Consider the following 25611-nt stretch of genomic DNA (forward strand, 5'->3'; position numbering starts at 1 on the left):
TGTGCCGTGCTGTCCGGCAAGCAGGCGGGACGCAGGGAATGATAAGGCAGGTAGATGAAGATCCAAGAAACGGGTTTATTCAGGGCGGACAGGAGAACACGGGGACTAAAGTTAATGACGGATCTAGCGATACTGACACAGACGCGGACTAAATACACAAGAAAAACCAGGATTCACAGGAAACAGGTGCAAACAATCGGGAAGTAACACGAGGTAACGAGGTGGGCGTGGCACACAGGAGGGGCGAACGAGCAGGTCATGACACTTTGAATGAAAAAGTAATAAGGACATGGAAAATACAATTCTTAGTTAATACTTGTCATTGTACAAAACACCCACCATGGAACACAAGATTTCTTGCCTATACAGCCATGGGTTCATATTCAACCACCGCTGTATTCATTTCTTCATGATTATAAAGATTGCAAGGAAAGCTCTCAGTGATTAAGAAGTGATTCATTATTTTTAGCCATTAATTTGCCCATGTTTTATTTGCTTTCCCCATGTTTTAGAGTTGGACAGAATATTAAGATTTGATGCAGATTGATCAGACTGATTAAGTGCAGGAGCTGGACAAATTCATCCATGTTAATAACCAAATTTTCCAAGAAGCAAGTAGACAATCAGAGCAGGTACAATGCATCATTTGTTCTTTTGAAACAAAAGGTGTCATTAAAAAAAACAAACTCTGAATAGACTTTCGCTATGCCTTCTATGAAATAAACTTGCATTCGATGTTGTGGCATAAGCCTTGTCTTTCAGATGATGTAAATGTGCTTGAAATGATACAAAATATCCTTTATCAATAAAATTTAATTAAAATGTTGTGTATGTTTTACCAATTCCTTCAATGTAGCAGAGATTCAGTGTGGCAGCACATGACTCAGTGGGCTAAGTCTGTGTTCCTGCGGTTTGAGCCCAGGATTGGTACATCTTTGAGCAAGGCCCTTAACCCCCAGCTCCCTGGGTGCCACAACCGGAGGCTGCCCTTTGTGGCAGGCTTACTCTTCTCTGCAAAGAGCAAGTTGGGTTAGGCATAAAGACAATTTCCCCACAGGGATCAGTAAGCTATCTATTATTAGATTAGCATCACTCATGACCTGTTTTCACTGCTTGAGCAGAAAGCACCCATCATCTTTAGAGAGCATGAAGAGACAAAGACCCTTTCGATTTCATCAAGAAAACTGCTTGTTAAAGTCTGTGTCAGTAATTTGGATGGAGAAACATGGCTTATTAGTTTTTGTTTTTGTTTAATGTGTACAGTTAATTTCTGTAAGTGATGAACATACTACAGGTACCACGTGTCTTATTAGGACAACTCTTCAGAGAAAACCATGATTCCTTAATTACGAAATTTTGATGAATTCTTAGTTGAAGTTAAATATTTTTCAAAGGAGAAACATGGGCAGTTAAAATTGCACAATACAAATGGGACTGTTTGTATCATCACTAAAGATGGGCTTCAAGTACAATAACTATTTCTGAAAGTCTTTTTATGCTGTCACTTTAGTTATGCAGCTGTGGCCCAAAAGCTAACACTTGCCAAGGAAGTAGTGTCACTGTTTCCTTCACTAAAGATTCACAGCCCATTTGGTGGAAATGAAGGACATGTAAGCATGTCATGTTATACTTTTTTATGGACAGTTTTTGAGGTTAACACTATAAACTTCTTTATTTCTGTTTTCTCTTTTTTTCCTCCAATGTTGTAAGACAGTTTATTACACATCATCGTTTCATTTGTTGTTTACATATTATTACTAGGAGAATTTTCCTGATTAGTCGTCACACAGTGGGTTTACTGAAACGAGACTAAGGAACCTCAGATGGATGCTTCAGCAGAACCAGCGCATCTACACTTTGAAACATCATCATCCTACCGAACATTCTTCTGTGCAAAGTACAAATGAAACAGAACCAAGTGAGTGGCTGACCCTGATAAAGAGGATGTGGCCATCATCTGAAACTGCAGCCTCAATAAAAGCTACAATTGACAAAACCTTCAATTACAGAAGAAATTGGATTGCAACAAAATCACCGACTGTATCTGACATCTTCCGTGAATTTCCAAGTTTCCAAGAACATGCCAACACTGGTAACAAACTTCAGAATTTTAATGTACGCAGAAGTTATTTGCATTTTTTAAATTCCATGTTATGCCTCTCTGCATGTTTTATTGAGCTAGGACAATGGCCAGTCTTTGTTTAACCTAGGTAAACAAGCTCAACAGTAGTTCAATGTCAAAGCAAATGTTTCTTTTTCTTAAAGATAATAAGTCCCATTTAACCCTCTGGTCCCTTAAGTAACCCTAAGGTCTCTTTTCCACTTTCGGTGTAGTCTGACATGCCTTGACATTATTTCACCTATCTAAAAACATTTATCCCAAAGTGTTACATGTGCTTTTATTCAGCACAAACTCGGCACCAATAATCTGAGACCACTTAAAATGTTATTATTCTATTTTTTGTTAAAATCAACTTTAAACATATACTTTTCAAAAACCTATTTTCATGCTTCATGCTGAGAAATTGTAAAAAAATCACATTATAGACATTTCTAGCTAAGACTTTTGAGCTCTGAAGCTTATAGACACAGGGGTTGGCTACACATAGGTGAAAGAGACATTCTAAAATTTTATGTGGTGTGATTACTAAAGTGTTAGAACTTTGGAGTGACACTCTTTTTCTCAAAGTCAGTGGCCCCACACATGCAGCTTGCATTTCAGGCCGGCTAAGCATTACCCCCAATAATAATAATGTACAGCACCGACGGTTTTTCAGATCCACATAGATATGTGGAATACTACAGAAACCAAGCTGGTAACGGACTCCCCGGATACAACGGAGCACCCGTCATGTACGGAGGGGGTCTGGGGGGTCTTTTTCGAGGACTCCTCAGAATGGCAGTACCATTTCTGAAAAGGACTTTCAGTTTGGCGAAGCCACATTTAAAATCGGCAGCGCAAAATATAGCGAAGGATGAAATTTCAGGTGCGATTACAGGGCAATTAACAACACGGCTGCAAGAGGGCTCCGGACTAATGGTGTTGCCGCATGGTAAGCATCAAAGGCCCCCCGGGGCTCAAATTACCGATGCTAAAAAACGCAAGGTTTCCACCAAGAGAAGCTCAGTAGTCAAAAAGAAGCGAGAGAAGAAGATACATTTTCTAAAACTATGGCCCTCATACAGCCTGTCAGAGGAGTGCATGAAATTAGAATTGGATATTTTTGCAGTGCCATACACACAAGCAAGCATTGATAAAAATATATATACGTGGAAGTGCCGCCACTCTCAGCTTTAACAGATAATGCCCCCCTGGAGTTTTTCATTGCTGGTAATGGGGAAGATTACCTAGACCTCAACAACACGCTACTGCACCTACGGTGTCGAATCACAAAAGCTAACGGGACAAACATTGACCCTGCTGCGAAGGTGGGGGTCATAAATTACCCTATCGCCTCAATTTTCTCACAGGTGGACATATCCTTGGGTGACAGGCTAGTAAGCCAGTCTAGCAATACGTACCCTTACAGAGCCATGATAGAGTGCCTGCTTAATTACAGCGTCGGAACGCTATCCAGTGCGTTTACCTGCCCCCTTGTGGCCCGCCAGCGAAGTAACATCAAACTCAAATACATTACATCTCCTCCCCACTTAGATCAGTTACTCCCATGTTCCTTTTCATACCTTAGACATTAGAACATAAGTGGAACTCAATAACTGTGAGTTGGTTATCAATAATAAAACAACCTTGAGCAATATAAAACAGCTCACTTGACTAACCATTAACTTCTTTAGTATACACACATTAAACATATTATGCAGTGCCGATAAAGACAAAAGCTACAGATCTAATCTGTTAGGTGGTTTACGATTCCTCACAGGGAATCGCCTCTCATTTTGGGAAATAGCCGTAGCGGGTGCAACTAGTACATTTACATGGTGGTCTTGTGCATTAGATTCAGTGTCATTAGGTATCAAAGGCCGTTCTTGTTCACTGTCGTCTCATGTTTGTGACACTCTGTTTCCAGCTGGCAACGGTTCAGTGGCTTTTGTGATTTCCGGATGACCAACTAACATTTGATCCACATGTCTTTTCCAGTTTTGTGCACTGTAGACTTGGACCGTATATGACACTGGTCCTGACTGGGAAGAGACAGTACCAGTTTTCCATTTATCTCCCCCACGTCTATAATCTCTGACCAGCACTGAATCACCAACAGAAAAATCTCTGTCTTTCGCATGGAGAGCACGATAGGAATATTGAACTTTTTGTGCTTGCTCCACGGTCTGTTTTACACTTGGCTTTATTAAGTCTAGTCGTGTTCTCAATCTGTGATGGAAGAACAACATTGCAGGTGCTTCTTTTGTTGTGCTGTGAGGAGTATTCCTGTACTGTAACAAGAAAGTATCTAGTCTTTGTTGCAATGATGTTGGTTCTTTGGATGCTTTCAACGAATGTTTAAAAGTCTGTACAAAACGCTCAGCCAACCCGTTGGTGGCTGGATGAAATGGCGCAGAGCGTACATGTTTAACACCATTCGATTTCAGAAAGTCTTCAAACTCCTCGGAAGTAAATTGTGGGCCATTGTCGCTCACTAAAGTTTCAGGTAAGCCATAGCGACTTTAAAGACCACGCATGACCTGGATTGTTTTGAATGACGTAGTGGAATCCATCACCAGAACTTCTGGCCATTTTGAGTGTGTGTCGACGGGTGGTACCATATGCCATCAGACCCAAGGTGGAGGAGGAAATCGACCACCTGCTCAAACAAGGAATCATTTTACCGGTACGATTCAGTGAATGGGCAACCCCGATTGTGCCTGTAATCAAAAAGGGAGGCAATGTCAGATTATGTGGTGACTTCAAAGTAACGGTAAACCCAGCGTTATGTGCCGAACATTATCCATTACCTCGGATTGAACATCTGTTCGCTTCACTAGCGGGAGGCTTAAGGTTTAGCAAATTAGACATTTCACAAATTTCTAATTTAAAGTCCCAGCTTTTAAAGCTACCAAATTGCAAGGGAACATGCCCACAAAGTAGCTGACAAAAACAAAAAGTGGTTTGATAAACTGGTCAGGGAGTCCACTTTGGATGGAACTTGCGATTGCGCAATAAGCACAAGTTAGCTAACAGATGGGAGCCAACTCTATATACAGTGATAAAAAGGATGAATGACTTTCCTGTCTATGTAGTTAAACCTGAAGATCATCAGGGTCCTACTAGAACTCTACACAGAGATTTATTACTCCCTTGTGGAGTTCTGACTGAAGAGGTGAATGAGCAGGAGTTGAAACCAGAAGCTCCTCGAAGACCTAGAACAAGACGACTTGCAGCACAAATAGCTAGTGAAGAAAGTTCAGAGTCAAGTAATGTATTCGTAGAGTCCACCTCCTCATAGAATCATGAGGACATGTCATGGCAATTGATGGGGGGAGGGTGTAACCCAACTAAAATAAATACAGGGTAACTAACACAAGCAATTTTGACAATTAGGCTCAGTTAAAATTTTACCCATATTATTATTATTTGGGAATGTACGGTTTTCGCGGTCACGTTGTGACGGGGAAAACTGTGTGTGAGAGAGAGTTTTTTTTTGGAATCGGGAAGTATAGATGGTGCATGAATGCTAAGAAAAGGAATATTTGAATAAAGCAGATTAATGCAAAGTTATTTAATTAAATTAAGTTAGATATCGATTCATATAGTTTTCCTTTTAATTTACTTTGTCAGAATAAGCCACTCTGTGAAGCAGATGGTTTAAGATTGTTTGTGGATTTGCCGTACTCCGGTGAGTTGAATGCCATGTGGCCTCATCTGTATTAATGGGGGCCTGAAAAGGTGATGTTTGTGTGAACGGGATCATATGTATAAGTTAAAACCAATCAGAGTAAAAGTTGGGAAAACGCTTTAGAAGTATATTATATATTTTATCTTAATAATTTGTCAAACTTTGTGCAGTGTATAGATATGGATTGTCAGCGGTTACAAATCACTGTCAATGGATGTTACAATGGATTTGATACTGTTATTTTTTGCATTGTATTATATTAATGCTTGTATAGTATAGCTATTTTGTTAATTACAAAATGTTATTTTTGTTTATGATTAAAATACTTCAAACTTAACCTTGAACTGTTTAGGAAACGAATGAGGTCTCATTAGAAATTACTTAGTTGAATTGCTTACTGTATGTAGTACAGGTTGGTTTTTTTGCACATTGAAAATTGATGGCGAGCTGGTCCTAAGAACTCTGAGCGTGCACCCTCTGCCTTGCCCTGGTGCTGGAACCCGGGCACATCGTCTCGGCCTTGGATTGGAGCAGCAAGTCGGCCACCCACTCTTTGACACTGGACTCAGATAAGTTGGAACTGTTGATCATCTGTCACATAAAGTCTACCCAGGTAGAGGACAGTTTGCCTATTTTCCATACCGGTCATTTCAGTTGTCATCAAACATTTTATGTTCTTGTTATATTAAAACTGTTTAACTACATATACCTTCGTTCTTGCCCCCCTCCATCTGGATCTAGAGTAGTGTGTTAGTTATGTTATTATTTTATTTGCATTAACTTGAACACTGGCTCAATTATAATGCTAACACCATCTGTTGTGACCCCTACTCTAGCACAAGGGTTACACAAGGAATGGTGAAGAGACATTCAGGCTGTGAGCCGCTTGGCTCTAAGAGGAAAAAAAACTTCAGCAATGCTGAAGTAGAAGTATACAGTAAAATCCCGTTATAGTGGAATCACTTATAACGGAATATCGTCTATAATGGACGAGGGCCGCTGGTCCCAGCCATGCACCTTTAAGAACATGCAGAAAAAGCATCGGATATAGCGGACTCACATATAACAGAATTTCGCTTATAACGGACAAACAATTTGGTCCCCTTTTAGCTGTAGTTTTGTTCGGCTATAACGGACATAAAGGCTCCGCCTACAAGGCGCGTGGCGTGCCGGTGATATCCAGCGCAGATACGTAGTCGGGATTATTAATAGTCACGCATCTGCTCAGGTAAAGTTGGATTACTTCATGTACAATATAATAATCTATACCACAAGTGTGTCTGCTGGGGTGTGGCATGAATAAATGGTGTCCTGTAGCTTACCTGAGGTACAAAACCACTTGCTAATGCACATCAAGCTTACTGCCAAACATCCTGATGTGCAACACCGATTTAAAGGGACAGTTGAGAAGGCACTGATTTATAATACAATGCCGCTGCTGAAAGCACCACCGGCTGCCAGAACAACCAACAGTTCACAACAACCATTCCTGCCCAAATTCCCGCTTTTATATGTCCAAGTGTCGCCCCTGGGAATAATGAAAACCAGTCGAATGAAAAATGGGACTCCTGTTGGAGCCTCCTTATGTCTATACTACACTATAAAATACCTCATATTATTTCAGCTATTTGTCACACAGTTTTACTGAAGTAGCCTGCTGTTCAGTTCTATGTCTTGCAGCTCCTGATGGTGGGCAGTTACCTGCCTGCCCACCCAGCATGACCACACACCTGCCATCCTCACCCACTTGAGAGGTTTTGGGGAGATCTTTAGCAGGGTATGACCAGTGTTGGGGGTAACGCGTTACAAGTAACGTGCGTTACGTAATAATATTACTTTTCTTAAGTAACGAGTAATATAACGCATTACTTTATAAATTTACACATTAATATTTGAGTTACTTTTTTTAAAAAGTAGCGCGAGTTACTTTTCTATTTTAATTAATTTGCTTAAAAAAATATTTACTTAAAACGAACGTAGTCACGTAGAATCACGCACTCAGTGCTGCTTTGAAAATGCATTCGGAGCTGACCACGCCCACCCTACGGCAATCATTGCGTCAAGGCGGGGATTGGCGGAAGCGCGTTACGTTTAGATCGTTTGAAACATGGCGGCTGGAGATCTGATAAGATCGTTGAATTCATTGGCAGATGAAGTGGAGCGTGAACAGAGAAATAATGTTTTTGAAGCATCATAGAAACACATAGGCTGACTTGAATAATCTGATAAAAATTGAACTAAGGAATTCAGATCACTTGAGTAGTACAATTTCATTGTTCTCTAAAAAGTTATTAAACATTTTAAATGTTTAAGATCTGTCTTTTGCCCTAATATAACTTATTTCACAATGGCAATTATCTAGCCTATATTGCACTCTTTATTATCTCATTGGACAGTGAATTTACTTTATGTAGGCCATAGCCTACCAAAACAAAAATAAAAACTTAACAAACACATTAATTTTCAACTTTCAATAATTAATGTTGAGATTTTTTTTAAATGGCATGCATAGCTCTGAAAGTTCTGAGAATATTATATAATTCTATATTATTATTCTATATATGTGTTTTTAAAAGAAAATGAAATAATAATAATAATTTACACTTACATTCTTTTATTAATTCTTTTTACACCTCCCTCAACTTGCTCTTTGTAGTGACACCCAGGTGAGGTTATAAAGGCTGTTGTTGAATGCTGAATTTCTTAGTCAAAAAAACACGTCTAAGGCCTGAACAACAAAAATCTTTAGCCAGGTAAGAAATAAGTAACGCAAAAGTAACTGCTTGTCTCCAAGTAAAGCTGAAGTCGGACAAAAAAATCTAACCATGATGCATTGCGTCAGGACCATAATGCATTGCTTTAAGCCAGCGCTTTAAGCGGCTGCAAGAAGTCGATTATATTAGTTTATTTTAGTAATATAAATACAACGGTACCTTTTTTGACATTTACATAAGAACATAAGAACATAAGAACTATACAAACGAGAGGAGGCCATTCGGCCCATCGAGCTCGCTTGGGGAGAACTTAACTAATAGCTCAGAGTTGTTAAAATCTTATCTAGCTCTGATTTAAAGGAACCCAAGGATTCAGCTTGCACTACGTTATCAGGAAGACTATTCCATACTCTGACTACACGCTGTGTAAAGAAGTGCTTCCTTAAATCCAGTTTGAAATGTTCTCCCGCTAATTTCCACCTATGGCCACGAGTTCTTGTATTTGAACTAATGCTGAAGTAACTATTCGGTTGAACAGCATCCAAACCTGTTAGAATCTTATAGACCTGGATCATGTCCCCCCTCAGTCTCCTTTGCTTGAGGCTGAACAGATTTAGCTCAAATAACCTTTCCTCGTATGACATTCCTCTAAGACCAGGAATCATTCTTGTGGCCCTACGCTGCACCTTTTCTAAGGCCGCTATGTCCTTTTTAAGATATGGTGACCAAACCTGTACACAATATTCTAGGTGAGGTCTCACCAAGGAATTGTATAATCTTAGCATTACCTCCCTTGACTTAAACTCCACACACCTGGAGATGTACCCCAACATCCTATTGGCCTTTTTTATTGCTTCCCCACACTGGCGAGAATGAGACATGGAAGCATCAACATACACACCAAGGTCTTTCTCATAATCAGCTACCTTTATTTCAGTAGGTCCCATAAAATACCTGTACTTTATATTTCTGCTCCCTACATGGAGTACCTTACATTTGTCTATGTTAAATTTCATCTGCCAGGTGTCAGCCCAGTCACTAATTAAATTAAGATCCCGCTGTAGCTGCTGAGCCGCTAGTTCAGTATCTGCTACACCACCCACCTTGGTGTCATCTGCAAATTTCACCAGTTTACTGTATATATTGGTGTCTATATCATTTACGTAAATTAGGAACAAAAGTGGTCCTAAAATTGAACCCTGCGGTACCCCACTATGAACGCAGGCCCACTGTGACATCGAGCCTCTTATAACTACTCGCTGCTTCCTATCCGTTAACCAGTTATCAATCCAAGTCGCTACAGTTCCTAAAATACCTGTCGCTTTGAGTTTAAGTGAGAGCCTCTTGTGGGGAACAACATCAAAAGCCTTTTGGAAATCTAAATAGATGACATCATAGGCCTTCTTATCATCAACTTCCTGAGTAGCTTCCTCAAAAAACTCCAACAGATTTGTTAAACAGGATCTACCTCTCCTAAATCCATGCTGGCTATCCCTCAAAATGTTATTTGAGTCCAGGTAATCTACCATTTTCTCTTTGATTATAGCCTCCATAACTTTACCAGTTATACAAGTTAGACTGATTGGCCTATAGTTTGACAAATTACTTCTATCCCCTTTTTTGAAAATGGGCGTTATGTTGGCATGCTTCCAATCAGAAGGTACCACACCTTCAGATAAGGATTTTTGAAACAGTAATGTTAAGGGTCGGCAAATAATATCCCTCATCTCTTTTAACACTATAGGTAAGATGCCATCAGGGCCCTGTGATTTATTTATTTTGTACTTAAAATATTTGTAAGATTTTATTGAAATATTCTTTGGTTCTTAAATCTTCTCTGGTTTTATTTCTCTTTTAATAGTCGGTCTGTATTATTGCTGTATTGCTTTATTATGGTAATATACAAATAAATATTTAGGCCTACACTTGTGATAATTTGTCATTTTAAAAAAAAATGCAAATATATTGTGCACGAGTATAAGTAACTGAACCACCGGTATTATTACACAGGTATAATAATAATAATGATGATGATGATGACATTAGCACGAATAAAATAGTTATTACAGGACATATGAATTGTTTATGTATATATATGGTCTGTTTTTACATTGTTGATTGCATTCAGTCTAGTCTTTCCAACGATTTTGCTGGAGAAATATCACACATTTGCACTTTTATTTTAATACAGGAAAAGACATGTGCCGGTAATTGACCGCGGTAAAGATAGTTCGCAGTTTGCGATTCGGGATTCCTTTGAGTTTATCTCGACAGTGCGGTGAGGTAAACTAGTAAACACAGTGGCATTTTGTTATTCGTGATTTGTGAATTCGGATGACGTCATTTCCCATCCCGAAATCTGCCGATATTATACTTTGCCTTTTTATTGTGAAAAGCGAATAATAAAAAATCTTCACCATATAAACATTTCCAGGCAGGCTCGCTCTGTCACGATCCTCGTGTGTGCCACGCCCCCTCATTACCTCATGTCAACTCCTGATTGTGATCACCTGTGTTCTGTTATTTCTGGCTAGTCTTTAGTATTTAGTCCGTGTCTCAGTCAGTATTCCCCAGTTCCGTCATTGCATTGTCCGGATGTTCGTGCCTGTCTGTCCTTTCGTGACCATTAAAAACCCGTTTATCCGTCTATCCGGCTGATCTCGCCTGCTTCCCGGCTCGCCTGCCTGCCGTCGCGACACACTCTGACTAGTCTGATTTGTGAATTTTCAGTCATAGGTCAGTGTATGTTCATTATTAGTGAGGTTCATGTGTAAAAACAGTGCTTTTTCCCACCAGCTGCCTAATACATACACTGACCTATGACTGACTGACCACATTTGATTTGTGAAAAAATTCACAAATCAGATTGATCAGTTTGAGCCTTCTGGACCACTTTGTTTGGATGTTTTGGCCACTAGGATGTGATGTAGCCCATATATTGCTATGGCATGTGACGTGTTTTTAATCCCTTCTGTCTCGGAGCTTATCAGTCACTGGCAGAGACGAACTGAGGACTGTGAAAAAATTCACAAATCAGACTGGTCAGAATGAGCCTGCCTGGACCTGTTTATATGGTGAAGTTTTTTTATTATTCGCGTTTGACAATAAAAAGGCAAAGAATAATATTGGCAGATTTCGGGATGGGAAATGACGTCATCCGAATTCACAAATCACGAATAACAAAATGCCACTGTGTTTACTAGTTTACCTCACCGCACTATCGAGATAAACTCAAAGGAATCCCGAATCGCAAACTGCAAACTATCTTTACCGCGGTGAGTAATTGGACCCTTGAAATGACATGAAAAGTACAGTAATAATACTGTAAGCAGTCTCATACAGTAAGCACACATAAACGTGTACAAAGAGTTGTATAAACGCCAAATTCAATAAGTGCATATATATATAATTTACCGCTGTCGAAATAAATCGAAAACAGATGCGTTTATTTTACCCTATTCATCAGCGTAGAAGGATTTCCGCAGTAAACGCCGCAATGGCTCTTGGGATCGGTTCGCAAACCGTTCGTCTGAATCGTCGACCGAGGGTCCGAAAACCCGTTCGGTAAACGAATCGAACTTACGGTTTTCGGACACTCCGTGACTCAAACGAACGGTTTGCGAATCGGTCCCAAGAGCCCTCGCGTCGTTTACTGCGGAAATGCAGTTACGCTGTTAAGAGGAATAAAATAAACGTCATCGTTTATCACAACAGTAAATTATTGCATTTCTGTATAATAGAAGTATATATGTCTTTCATCAAAAAACAAATGTATTTATTAACTTTGACGTTTACACAACAACGTATGCAAGTTTACTCATGCTCGATCATTGTATGTGTATGTGTGATTGTATTGGTAATATTGCAGTTGTTGTTAACTGTGATGTAGTCCTTGATACTCATGCACATGAATTTGGCTAAAGTAAAGAAAATAATAACTATACAGTATATACACACGTGTTTTTATTGTGAATAGTCAAGCTGAACATTTTTGTTGAACACCAGCGCCATCTTTCAGTCAAATAACGTATAATCTTGATACACCGTTTGATTTATTATCCGATCCCATGATTCGTTGAGTCATACGGTCAGGCGCAAAAAAAAGACGAAAAAAAATAGTGAATCATAGAATCGATTTTAGAATCGATTCATTAGAATGGACAGAATCAAATCAGTTAATTGAGTCCAACTTCCTAAGTTCCTATCACTAGCACCAACATGTCAGATGACGTTCTTTGCTTCCAGTGGGCGGGACGGTGTGACGTAAATTGCAAGTTTTTTTTTGACGTTGTTTAGAACTTTCGGAATCCGTGTCACAATCACCATGGTAACGGAGACGCTTATTTATACTGCCGGATGGGAGTCAATGCTCATTTCGTCCTTAGATAAGAAGATGGGAATCTTAAAATTTGCGTGTGCAACTGGAGTGGTCGCTGCTGCCGCAGGTGCAGCGTACCTCTACCGGCGGTTCAGGAGAACGCCAGAGCAGGAGGAAGGTACCTGAATAGTTATGGTCTCTATGTATATGTACTGTAATAGCATGGATGGTGTCATGGAGTCGGTATATTAATGTGATATATTGTTATATATTTTTATACCAGTGATAAAAAAAAAAAATGCTTCATGTGTCCCTCTCAAAATTGCATCTCTTTGGCGCCATGAAGAAATTTAACGTGAAAGTTGGCTTATTTTCACCAAAAATATGGTTTTATTGTTGTATTTCTGACAGCCGATAACTGTCCAGTCGTTGCGTATCCAAAGCATAGCAGTGTTTCTTGTTCTCTCTTTTCAGTGAATATGGCCACCTCATTGCAGGATGAAACTCTTGTGGTGGCAAATGACTATATGGATTTCTGCATTGGGATCAAGAGGACTCCTCCCAGCGAGTTCGCTAAAGCCATGCGATACATGGCAAAGAAGGTGGAGAATAAGCATAGGTCCAGTCTGCACCAACTTGTGGAGACATTCTGCAGATACGGTGGCTTTAACACCTGGACCAAACTCAAGAATTTTATGCTGGATGTGTTTGGTGGTGAAAGTACGAGCTGGGGCGAGATTCTGATTCTCTTTGCCTTTGCGGGAATACTGGCAGTTCAACTGTCTACCACAGATGAAGATGTCGCCTGTAGCAGACGGCTAGCAGAGATGATAAGCGATGTTCTTGAAGAAAAACAGGAATGGATGATCCAGAATGGAGGCTGGGTAGGTGTATGTAATTTTGTAATAAAAGACATCTTTTTCAAAATTTTGTTCCTGAAATGTCTATCTTGATATTTCAGCCTGCCAGCCCAAGGTGTATGTATGTTTCTCCGTCCATGGTGATCAATAAGTAGAGAAAATGTAGGACCGAGTCTTGAGAATCAACCTACATCTTTTAAAGACTGACACATATGTTTGCTTCTACCTGTACCTGCTTGGGTGTCCCCCCTCCTCCTTGTCTCCAAGGTTGCAACTGGCATTTATCCTCTTTCTGTCTCTTGTGTAGATGGGGTTCATGGACTATGTCCACACAGTCAAACCAGGATATTCAGAGTCACCTCTGAAGAAAGCTCTCCCCGCAGCTGCAACTGTGGCAATTGCCTCTCTTCTTGTACGTTAGAGTATTTCCTTTCCATGTTATTCAGAGAAATGTTTTCCTGAAAGATTTTTGATCAAGTTTTTGTTAATTTGTTTATGTACATATGGTTCACTGTTGTTTCCCCCATGGCCCTTTTCTTGAAAGTTAGAAATGACCTATAGTCTGTTTGGTATATTTGTTTCATTTTATAACATTGTTACCCATACAGTTGTATAGTGTAAAACCTTCAAACAAATGTTAATAGTTATAATAAAATTAATTGTGTTAGACATTTTCTCCCCTTTTTATGAAAGTAGCATATTTTAACCTAGTAGAAGTGTTTTTTAAATTTTAAGTAAAAGTAACTTGCAATAACAGATTTAAAGAGACTCAAATGAGAGACATTCTACTAATATAACGTCTGACGTTAAACGAGTGTCAGAATTTTGTTAAAGATTCAAGATTTGCATATCATATTATGAAGTTTGTGATTTGTGTGTATAGTTTAGTAGCTAGTTGCTAACACAGCAGGCTTGAGCAGCGAGGAGCCAATGGTTAAAGACAAGGTCACAGAGATGTTTGACTTAACAACTGCCTCTGTATTGTTTTTAATAGACCGGTTATCTACTAAAAAGAACCCTACCAGACTTGCTCCCATCTTCATTTTCAATCCTCAAGAAACTGCCAGGAACATCAGTTTGCTAGACGGGACATTTTACCAGAAACATGCATTATCTGTCCTGTAAACTCATGGCTGGCTGGAAGACTACCATCTATCCAGTGGAAGTTGGATGCCGAGGCTATGTAGGGCTGTCAACCACACGCCTTCTGAGGGACATAGGAGTGACCAGAGAGAACCTAAAGGCAACCAAAGAGCTGGCAGAGGAGGCTGAGAAGGGGAGTTTTTGGCTTTGGCCGATGAGGAAGGACAAGTGATGGGGAAACAACTAACCCCAATAACAGCTGCAGGGGAAACACCTATCAGCTGCAGGGGTGACAGCGAGACGTCCCTGTCACTGCTCGGCCACCAGGAGATGTTCCAGGATTAAAGGACCGAAACGCTGTTGATCGGTGATTCCTGGCTGACGACCCTGCAGCTGACCCGTGGGCACCGGAGGAGGTGCGACCGGCAGCAACGCCTAGCAGGCAATTCCATCTTCCTGTATGTACTATTCAAAATAACAATAAAAAAATGGACTGCCCCCAGCCAAATTGGGCTACATTCTTCATAGTTTTTGTTATGATAAAAAACTTTTATCTAAAAGAAACACCATTACAAACAAATATAAAGTATCATTCGCATCCCTTGATTAAGACATGAAAATTATACAAATTTCTACAAATAAGCAGTATTTTACAACTGTCCCCATGTTTTTGGTCAGTGCTGTTACGTTTACACAAAACACTACAGAAAAAGTGTGTATTATGACGTTATGTATTTTCTGTCATTATGTTTTTTTAATAAAATATCATGATGGGCCTTGCGCCCATAGATTCTGGATAGGCTCCAGACCCCCCGTGACCCTGAATGGGACAAGCAAGTACAGAAATTGGATGCATGGATATTAGGGGTGTAACAATACATCGATTTGTATCGATATATTGATTGAACGGCAAACGATCCGATGCATCGATGTGACCACATAAATATCGATACATGCATTTTTATTTTCTCGCCTGTTCCAGTATTGTTTTCATGATCCATTCCGACGTATACAGTACATGGTCTACAACAGGGGTGCCCAATAGCTCGATCGCGATCTACTGGTCGATTGCAAAGGTAGTGTGGGTAGATCGTATGGCATAAAAAATAGAGGATGGATGACGCGTTCAACCGCGCCAGCTGCTGCAAGCTACCAAGTCGCCTAGTTAGCCTCCAATTAATTTGATTGATTGATTGATTGATAAACCCTTTATTGCTGTTGCAATACACCATGTCACTAGTCACAAGTACCAGCGAAATATTTCTACTAAACTTAAGAAAGGGTATAAAAATGAATGGAGGAGCTGGACCAAGTAAGAAGCCAAAAACCTACCACTTCCATACAGAATGGGAGGAGGACAGTTTTTTTCCCACCATGTCACATCCGAAGTGCATTTGCCTCATCTGTCAGTCTACCATTGCTATTCCGAAGAAGGGAAATGTGGAGCGGCATTTTCGGACTGTTCATAAAAACTATGACATTAACTAGTAGTGTTGTAGTCAAGACCGCCTAAACCGAGACCAAGACATTGCCGAGACCGGAGGGTATCAAGACCAAGACACTGCCGAGACTTGAGGGTACCAAGACCAAGTCCAAGACCAAGACCAAGACACACTAAGGCGAGACCAAGACCAAGACTGGTCGAGACCAAGACCAAGACCGAAAACAGACTAGGGCTAGAATCGACATCACATTACCCAGATCAACTGTAGAGAAAAAAGGTATTGTTGTAAAGTGTCATTACTCGTTAAATCAAATTCATGTTATCTTTTCAATTATATTGTCCATATGTCTCTCATTTAAAATCTCCCAGATTTGTCATAGTTACGAGACCTGATGGAAAATAATATTCTCAGCAATCCTCTCCTATAACCATTTTATCAGACCTCGTCAAGGGAAAGAGATGGGATGTACCAGAAAGATGTTCATATTAAGTCTCTTATACCAGGGACAGAGGCCTCGGGTAAGCTATGAATACAGCTATGTAATGATCCTTTGCTTTGAATTGAAGAGAATGGAGAGAATGAGCCTCCAGATTGACTTGCACCTCCAAGACCGTGCTTTGTAATCAATGTAAAGTACCTAATTTATTTGGATTATAACTATGCTATAGACTTCGCGGACATTTTCGGACATTTCTTTGCCGATGTATGATACGATGTGTATGATGTATGTGGACTGTGAAGCACTGGCAGTGTCCGTGAAGAAAATGTATAAAATGTAACATTTTTGAAATGGATGCATCTGACTGGTTGCATTTGAATTGAGGCGCGTAATAAATAATGATACTGTTCTGTGAGGATGTGCAGTTTTCTCTTTTTTTCCCCATCCCATCGAGACCGCTATGTCCGAGACCAAGACAAGACCGAGACCAAATAGAGTCGAGACCAAGACAAGACCGAGACCAAATAGAGTCGAGACCAAGACAAGACCGAGACCACAAAAAATTGGTCTCGAGACCGGTCTCGAGACCAAGACCGGTCTCGAGAACTACAACACTAAATTAAACAATAAGATATTTTTCCACTTAGCACAGTCTGTCCATCCAGTTAGTTTCTGTGGGATTTGGTGAGGTTTCCAGTCCCCCACAATCTCCCAGCACCCCAATACAATGAGGCTGGATAGGTGTTCATTTGTGGAGCTCAGAACGTTAAACATTTACACAAGGAAAACTTAATAGCAACAAGTTCTGTCAGGGTCAGCGACCATCCAGCCCTGCCCTTCATGTTCCCTTCCCGTTTGACCAGCAGGTGTCGCTGGCCATCTTTATCCTCTTCCCTGTTTCCTTCAGCCCCAGTGTACCAAGTCCCTAATGTGATTGCACTGTTATCCTGACCGCCGCATAGGTCAGTGGGCTGAGTGTGTGCTTCAGACCCTGTTTCCTCATGTTGTGGATTTGACGCTGGCTTGAGACTAGTCTTACCTGAATTTTCGTTCTGTACTCTTTATTTCTCCTTTTCTTTATTTCTCCTTATTCTAGAGTTTCCCCAGGTTTAGAAACACAGATTTTTTGTGTTTCTAGTTTTTCCGGTTGGTGTTTCCCCTAGTGCTTGCTGTACATTCAACACCTTGAAGTACTCTACTTTTGGTACTTTTTTTGGTAGCTGGTGGGGTAGAAAAGCACCATTAGTTGTTGTTACCCCATGTTTTGGGTTTTTCTGTCATTTATTTTTTTAGACCAATGTTCCTGTTTGATATTGATAAAAATGCAAATTGATATTATATAAAAATGTCAGATCAAGTATAATTTAATTTAGGATACAATTTATAGAGACTGCCAGCAGGTTACATGTTAATAGTATTCTCTGTAGAAATGTGAGGAATGGAAATGTACAGGAAGACAGTGACTAGTGATGTGATTTTTATTTACCATTTGCCCAAGTACAGTTACATTGGAATTCTTTCCTTCCCCTACCCTATCTTTCTCTCCATACCTTGGAGGTCACAGCGCAGGGTCAGCCAACATGTGGCACCTCTGGAGCCTTGCTCAAGAGACCACGGACAAGTAACTGTTCTGTTGAGGTCAGGGCTCAAGCTGGCAATCTTCCGATCATGGGCACAGAGACTTAGCCCGCTAACCCAGTCGCTGTTCGCCAATGATCCATTTGTTTTCAACAGCTCTTTGATAAGAAAGAAGGCTGCTGAGTTATACTTGAGAGTCCTTCTCTGTATTGTTAATCCACGCCCTTTTATATGAAGAGTGAAATCCAGACTGTGACACGAGGTAAACATTAGCGTTTTAGGTTCCTTAAAGAATGAGCAGGATTTGTCAGTTGCTGATTGTAAACACACCATTCAAAGTTGGCCTCCTTTATGGCTCAACAAGCAACAGAGGGAGCGAGCGGTGGCCTAGCAAGCTAGAGTGTGTATAGTATATAAACACAGGTAGATCTTCGCCTGCTAAGGCATTGTTGCCTGACGCACCTCCTCCGGTGCCTACAGGTTGGCTTGCTGTAGGGTCATCAGCCAGGTACCACCAGTCCTTGATGTTTTGCCCCTTTGAACCCGGAACGTCTCCTGGTGGTGGGGCAGCAACAGGGACGTCTCCCACTCGCCCCCCTGCAGCCTGTCCTTGAGCTAGGTGGTGCCCCAGCATGTATCCCTCCTCTTCAGCCACAGCCAGAAGCTACTCTTGTCTGCCAACTCTGCCAGATCTTTGGCTGCTTTCCAAAGGCTTGCCCCACACGTCCCCAAATCTCTCAGGAGGTGGGCAGCTGAATGAAGAGAGGGAGTGGCATTAGTAAAAGCAAAGCAGTGAATCAGAAAAATAACATGTTTTGTGATTGCTTCACAGCGTTTAAGTTCTAAAGCACAAATAAAGGCGGCCACACCTCCGCACACCCCAGCGGGAAGAGTTTTGTGTGAGTGCAGCTGAAGCACACAATTCACCCTCTTGTCTGCTGTGGCCTCTCTGCGTGTGTGGTCATGTATATACCGTATTTTCCGCACTATACCGCGCACTGCATTATAAGGCGCACCGTCAATCAGTGGTCTATTTTCAAACTTTTTCCACATACAAGGCGCACCGGACTTTAAGGCGCTTTAAGCAAAACAAAACAGTCAGATAAGCCAGTCAACCAAAATTTATTTTACATCACGTGTTCACAATGACAGTCAACATTGTTCAAACGTTTATGAGCGTCTTCACTACTCTTTAACACGTAAAAAAAACAAGAGTCTTATACCACTAAATCAAAAGTCAGCCTATTAACAATAACTGTAGCCTTAATGCTAGTGGTGTGGCTTTTCAGTTTACCAAAGTAATGCTAAAACATTCAAATCGCTTCGAGTTCAGTATGCACAACAGAAATTTATCCACATTTAAAGCGCACTGAATTATAAGGTGCACTGTTATTTTTTAAGAAAATCAAAGGCTTTTTAGTGCGCCTTATAGTGCGGGAAATACGGTATTTATTGTGGGCAGTATTACTTGTCTAATAGGTAACCTTTATAATGTATTCCATTACAGATTACTGAATACATGCTGTGAAATATAATGTATAATGTCACATTCCCCATGGTTAGTAATGTAATCTAAATACTTTGGTACTGTGTATCACTCTATTTAGCTGCATACATATCAACATCAGGGAAAACCTCATTGAAACCAGCTCCTCCATATTCACCATGTTGTGATACTGTTTACTTCCATGTAGGGTGATCAGGTTATCAGTCAGACTATAGCTGTTTTTTGAAACAGTGTACTGCATAATGTAAACAGTATATACTGTATACTGGGTACTGTTAGTATCCTGTATGCCAGGTTCTTCATAATAGTTTTGTAGCACACTACATTTTTACTTGACCTCCCCACAAGCCTTTGAAATCCATCATGACCATTCCCCAGAGACAAGGAACATTTAATACTGTGTTTTTCAACACTTGTCAGGTGTGCCATGGAAAATTATAAAATTCTACAAAAAACTTATTACAAATAAAATTATTAAAAATAACTAAATAGGCTCCAGTCCCGGCGGCTGATGTTCCACCTCCTGCTCCGCCCGAGGTCCCGGCGCCGCCTCCCGCGCCAGAGGTCCCGGCTCTGCTCCAGTCCCCCCAGTTCCTGACCCGGCTCCAGCACCACCAGCTCCAGTCCCTGTCCCCGAAATGGTCCCAGGCTGCCCGACCACAATCCCTTCCCGCTTGGGGGAGGAGGAGCTTGAATGGGACCCCTCAGGGATTTTTCTGATGGCCCCAGTGGACCCCTCCAGGGGACTGACTCCTTCCCCATCGCCCCAGCATGGGCGATCCCGGCCAGGACCCCACCTGTCGGTGTCCCGAAAAGGGAGAGGTAATAGGCGCAGGGGCCGGGCCCCGCCTGCTCTACCCCCCAACTCGCCCTCTCTCGCCTTGGCTGGGGCTCGGAGGGCGCCTGCAGGTCCTGTTCAGCAGTCACCTCCAGATCCCCCTCCGAGGGCTCATTGGCTGCCTTCGGTCCTGCTTCCACCGCCAAGTTGGTCGCCTGCGGGTTCCCCCGCCTTGGCTCGTCAGTCCCCTGCGGACCCCCCCACGGCTCGTCGGTCGGCTACACCTTTTCCAGCTGTGGCTATGCCGTCGCCTGCTGCAGCTGCTCCTCCCTCCTCACCTGTGCCGTGGTCCCCGCCGACTTCCTCCTCACCTCTCCTGGTGCCCCCTCTGACTCCCTCCTCACCTGCTTTGCTTGTCTCTCCGCCTGCCTCCTCGCCCCCTACGAGGTCTCCTTCGGCTCCGGTCTCATGGTCGTCTGCGGCCCCTCCAGCTGCCACTCCTCGCCCGCTGCGGTTCCCTCAGGCTCTCCTTGGTCCCCCGTTCTTTCCCTTTTTGGCTCCTGGTTTCGTCCCTCCTGTCTCTGCTCCTCGTCCCTCTGTGTCTCCCTTGTTCACTCCTGGCCCTTTCATTCCATCTGTTGGTGTTTCCCCAGTGTCTCCGCTTCTGGTTTGTCTGTCCGCGTTTCCTGTTCTATGTCAGGTTCTGTCCTGGTTGTTGCCCTTGTGCCTGTTTTGTGTGTCCGTCCTTTGTTAATGTTCTTGGTTTTGTTTTCCCCAGGTCCTGTGCAGTTCCTGGTCTCGTCTCGTCCGTCACCTCCCCTGAGGCGTTCCCAGAGTGTGCGCCTTTGGGGGGGGGGGGGGAGTTCTGTGATACCCTGCTCGTCCGATCCTCCTGTGTGCCACGCCCCCTCATTTACCACGTTTGTAATCCCGATTGTGGCCAGCTGTTTCCTGTTATTTCTATTTGTCCTGTGTATTTAAGTCCCTGTTCATTCTGTCTCCCTAGATCCATCATTAAAGTCTCTTTGTGTAGTGCTACCTGTCGTTGCCTGTCCCATGTCCCTGCACCATTTTTCCATTAAATCCCGTATTCCCCAGACCTACGCTTCCCTCTCCTGCTTCCCTGTTCCGCGCCCCACACCTGAACGTGACAGGCACATTGAGATGTGTAGTCATTTACATGACTGAATGGAATTGCATAGGTAATCAGTGCAAACAATTATACATACACAAATTGCAAAAGAATTTTATATTTTAATTTAAAAATTACAACTACAAATAGGCTATACATTAACAAAATTAGACCTAGATAAATAAATTCAGTTCACAATTTCACAACAGAGTCGCCCAAGGAGCTTTACATGGGTGTGTTATGATACATAACAACATCAAAAAAAAAAGGAAAAAGGAAGACAAAGAAATGAAAGAAAGCAAGCCAGATGACAAGGTCAACTGGCTGCCTAAGCCCACTAGGCTAAAAATATTGAAAAAGAAAGAGTGGGCTTGCTTGCTAAAAGCAAGGTGTAAACTGTGGTCAAGGGCAAAGCCAATATCCATCACTGAGTCAGTTCTCTGCCCCAGCCTGTGTAAAGTGGCTGATTGAAGTCTGAACCTACAATCTTACAGTTTGTAAGTCACATGTACAATGTCACCCTTCTACGGGACTGAACCAGGACTCCAGTTCAGATGCTGCCCATTTCCCATTGAGATCTGATGGGTTTTCAAAGTGTTCCTTTAATTTTTTTAAGCAGTGTATATATTGTACTAACAAGGCTAGAGAAGGGACAGGTGTGGGCTAATTACTAATTGCACACAAGGGAACAGGTGAAGGGTATTATCAAACACTATGGACTCAAACACTAGGAGAGACTAGGAACAAGGGTACGTGACATTGCTACAAAACTGAACACAGGTAAGGATAAAAACGAGGATACAAAAACAAGGACCTATACTAAAAATACAAGAACATATTATCAAGGGGAAAGCGTGTTGCATAATGACAATTTCCCCACGGGGATCAATAAAGTATCTATTATGAATATGAAAACAAAACTAAAAAAATAGTCAAACCCACTGCAGTAAGGCCAATTTATACTTCACTTTTTCAGATATGCTTTCAGTTGCGTATGTGGGGACGTGACATAAATTTCATCATCAGGAGATGCTGTGGATGGCTGCGGTCAGTGCGCGTGTAGCCCAGGTTTTTACATCTAGAGGAAAACTTGCACATCTGTGCACATCAACCATGCACGTGAAAGATAATTCATTAGGTATTTCCAGTAGGTAGCAGTGTGGACTTTCACAGATCAGCGGTCGATGACAAAAAAAGTAGAGCTGTCCTCTTCAAATCTGACCCTCGATTCCCAAATAAAGGCCTTGTTTTTAGTTCTCCCGGGTCGTTAGTGAAATACTGATTCTGATTGGCCACAGAGACTTCATTCCTGGCTCACAGGTAAAGGAAGGCTGGAAAATCAGCAGTGCTCAGCCCTTGAGGACCATGATTTGAAAAGCCCTGCAGTAAATGAAGATCAACTTTTGTTCTTGTTGTAGTAGTTATGGAGGGTCGGAGGTACCCGCATATCTAATTTTTCATACTGTCCAGACATTATACCAAGGTAAATGCTATTTTAAAAACCAGCACTATTCCAGCATTTTGAAATCCAATGAATTCACCAAGCAGGTGTGTGTGTGTGTGTGTGTGTGTGGGGGGGGGGGGGGGGGGGGTCCCGGCTAATTTTGTCATATGGATTTCAAAATACTGTGGTATGCCTTATTACCTTATTATTAGTAATGCTGTCCAAGTCTTGACTAGTGAATGTAAAACTGTTCAAAAAATTTACCCAGTTAACTACACTGCTTGTATTTATGTTTGTTGCAATACATCTGCCCTCTTCTGGTCTGAAGGAATATCATTGCTGTATGCATGCACTGACCGTAACCATCCGCATCTGCAGCCAAATGTAGTATGAACGCAAGCTGCCACACGCACAACTTTCTGCACCCCAAAAGTGCATGAAAGCACAGGCAGAAAAATAAGTATGAACTAAGCTGTAGGGTATCACAGTAACTCAGCTGCATGCATAGCCCTTTCAACTAGCAGGGGAACAGGAAAGGACAAGGAAAGGGGATGCAACACCATGGAAGGAACGGGATGGCCAGTGACACCTGTTGGCCAAACGGGGAAATGAGTCCGGACACAAAATGAGGCTGTAACATTCTGCCATGTTGCACTGTAGGATGCAGAAGGCGAGGTAGACTGGTTTTGTGCATTCTGGTACTGTTTTCAAAATCAGTACATCTGGGTGTCTTTGGTGTACTGCAAATTTCATATTTTTGCATATTGCATACGACATAGCAATTTTTGGTCCAAATCAGTATAAACTAGAAGAATGGTACGCAGTTTCGAAAACAGCATGACTAGTGGTCAAATCAGGGATGGCCCATGTGATATGCAGGAACCAATCATTGTGCTTTTAGAGTCTGCACTTTCATAAGTCTTGCTACATCCTAAATCACACACTATGCACCATGTAGTTAAATGAAGAAAAATGACACATTATGTCAATGATCATTTAGTACAGTTCCTTAGTACATGAGTACAAACTTTGTACACTTTCTTTGTATGCTTTCTTTGTACACCTTTGAACTGCTGACCTTTAATGACGAATGTCTTGCATAACAAGAAGTTCCAATTCCACACTGTTTACCAAACGCACCAAAATGCTTTCCACTTGCAGCATTGCAATTCTCACTGCTGTTTAGACTGCAATATAACGACAGCACTTCACATCAACAATTTCACACCCTGCTTTTTAAAATTTATATAAAAAAGGCATAATGCAATATATTTATCATACTATCATACTTTACCGGAATGTGCACCTGATTCAGTTGATTCCTTTAAACATAGTCTTAAAACTTTTTTATTTAAACAATTCTTTGGTTGTATTTATATATGTATATAAAAATGTGTATATAAAAATTATTGTTAATAAAGGAGGTTCTACCACATGAAATATATTATGAGGAAATGATGTAAGAATTGGGGTCAGTCCAAAGGTTAGAATTAGGATGACTACAGAAATGCACAATATCAAGTTATAAAACAAAACATAAGCGTGTATCTCAGTGGGCTAAGCCTGTGTATCTATAATCACAAGGTTGCCGGTTCAAAACCCGGCCTCAGTATGTCTGTAGGTCCTTGAGCAAGGCCCCTAACCCCCAGCTCCCTGGATGACCCAACAGGTGCCTGCCCTTCATAGACGGCATGTTCTACAAAGAGCAAGTTGAGGGAGGCATAAAAAAGAATTTCCCCACGGGGACAATAAAGGTTTGATTATTCTAAAAAGCTGTCAAAACTATTAGAACAAAAGAAGAACAAAGAGAATGACGAATGAGCATAAAGACTAGACTGAATAGCGTCACAACTGGAATATCAAGAACATGCCAATAAAAACTAGGATTTACATGAATAGAGACTGGCATGTGCTAACAATAAAATTGTGACAAGCACCCAGGGTATAAATTGGTGAGCGGTAGCAGTGGCACATATACCGGTTGGGAACATCACTGGAAACAATGGCAGTCGGGACAAGTGTGTGCTTTGTGGTGGCGCTGAGTCTGGTTGCTAATGGTAAGTGGCACGTCAGCCACTGCTTAAACATTATGTGTATAATTTTGATTTTGAATGTGTGTAACTATCCAGCTATGGGAAAATGTGAATGAAAATGTGCCAATAGATATGACATTCAAACAGATGCTCTATAAACTCGTTTCTTGCTGCTTAAAACATATGGTCTTCATTTGGTTCAGCTCAATGGAAATATTCAAAAACAATCAACAGATGCTTTCTTGAATTTCTTGAAAAATAGATACTTTTACACTCAATATGAAATATAATGATACGGAAATCAAAATGTAAAACGAATTAAATTTGTTTTGTTTTGTTCTAATTTTTATTTAATTAGTTATAGCTACAGTCAACCCTTCATGAAAATTTGCTATAATTAACATATAAAAAGAACTACACATGCAGTAGGTGATTTGTTGAGGTTAAACAAATGGGTTGCTTCATGCTTTAATTTTCAAACAGCTTTT

General features: G+C 41.3%; 2 protein-coding genes across 5 annotated transcripts in view; both read left to right on the forward strand.

Annotated features, from left to right (window-relative positions):
- Nucleotides 1–25611, forward strand: part of LOC111836829 (transmembrane protease serine 9-like) — a 153435-nt gene that overhangs the window by 19023 nt on the left and 108801 nt on the right. The gene's annotated exons all lie outside the window — the stretch shown is intronic.
- LOC111836828 (anti-apoptotic protein NR13-like) lies at nucleotides 1556–15435 on the forward strand. Of its 2 annotated transcripts, XM_023798431.2 has the most exons (6): nucleotides 1611–1652; nucleotides 1762–2092; nucleotides 12892–13002; nucleotides 13299–13708; nucleotides 13992–14100; nucleotides 14679–15435. In XM_023798431.2, exons 2-6 carry the CDS (start codon nucleotides 1828–1830, stop codon nucleotides 14807–14809), a joined length of 1026 nt encoding a protein of 341 aa, XP_023654199.2. In that variant the 5' UTR covers nucleotides 1611–1652; nucleotides 1762–1827; the 3' UTR covers nucleotides 14810–15435. The 2 variants fall into 2 exon arrangements, with proteins under 2 accessions (XP_023654201.2, XP_023654199.2); XM_023798433.2 differs by having other exon boundaries at nucleotides 1556–2092; nucleotides 13992–14096.

The sequence above is a fragment of the Paramormyrops kingsleyae genome, chromosome 22 (genome assembly GCF_048594095.1).
Source record: "Paramormyrops kingsleyae isolate MSU_618 chromosome 22, PKINGS_0.4, whole genome shotgun sequence".
In the NCBI taxonomy this organism is placed as follows: Eukaryota; Metazoa; Chordata; class Actinopteri; order Osteoglossiformes; family Mormyridae; genus Paramormyrops; species Paramormyrops kingsleyae.

What these genes read in the sequence shown, in the direction of transcription:
- LOC111836828 (XM_023798431.2), top strand. Translation starts at nt 1,828, where the DNA reads ATGCTTCAGCAGAACCAGCGCATCTACACTTTGAAACATCATCATCCT. An exon ending in CCAAGAACATGCCAACACTG is followed by an intron (nt 2,093 to 12,891) that starts GTAACAAACTTC and finishes TTTCGTCCTTAG; the next exon opens with ATAAGAAGATGGGAATCTTA. An exon ending in TGATCCAGAATGGAGGCTGG is followed by an intron (nt 13,709 to 13,991) that starts GTAGGTGTATGT and finishes TCTCTTGTGTAG; the next exon opens with ATGGGGTTCATGGACTATGT.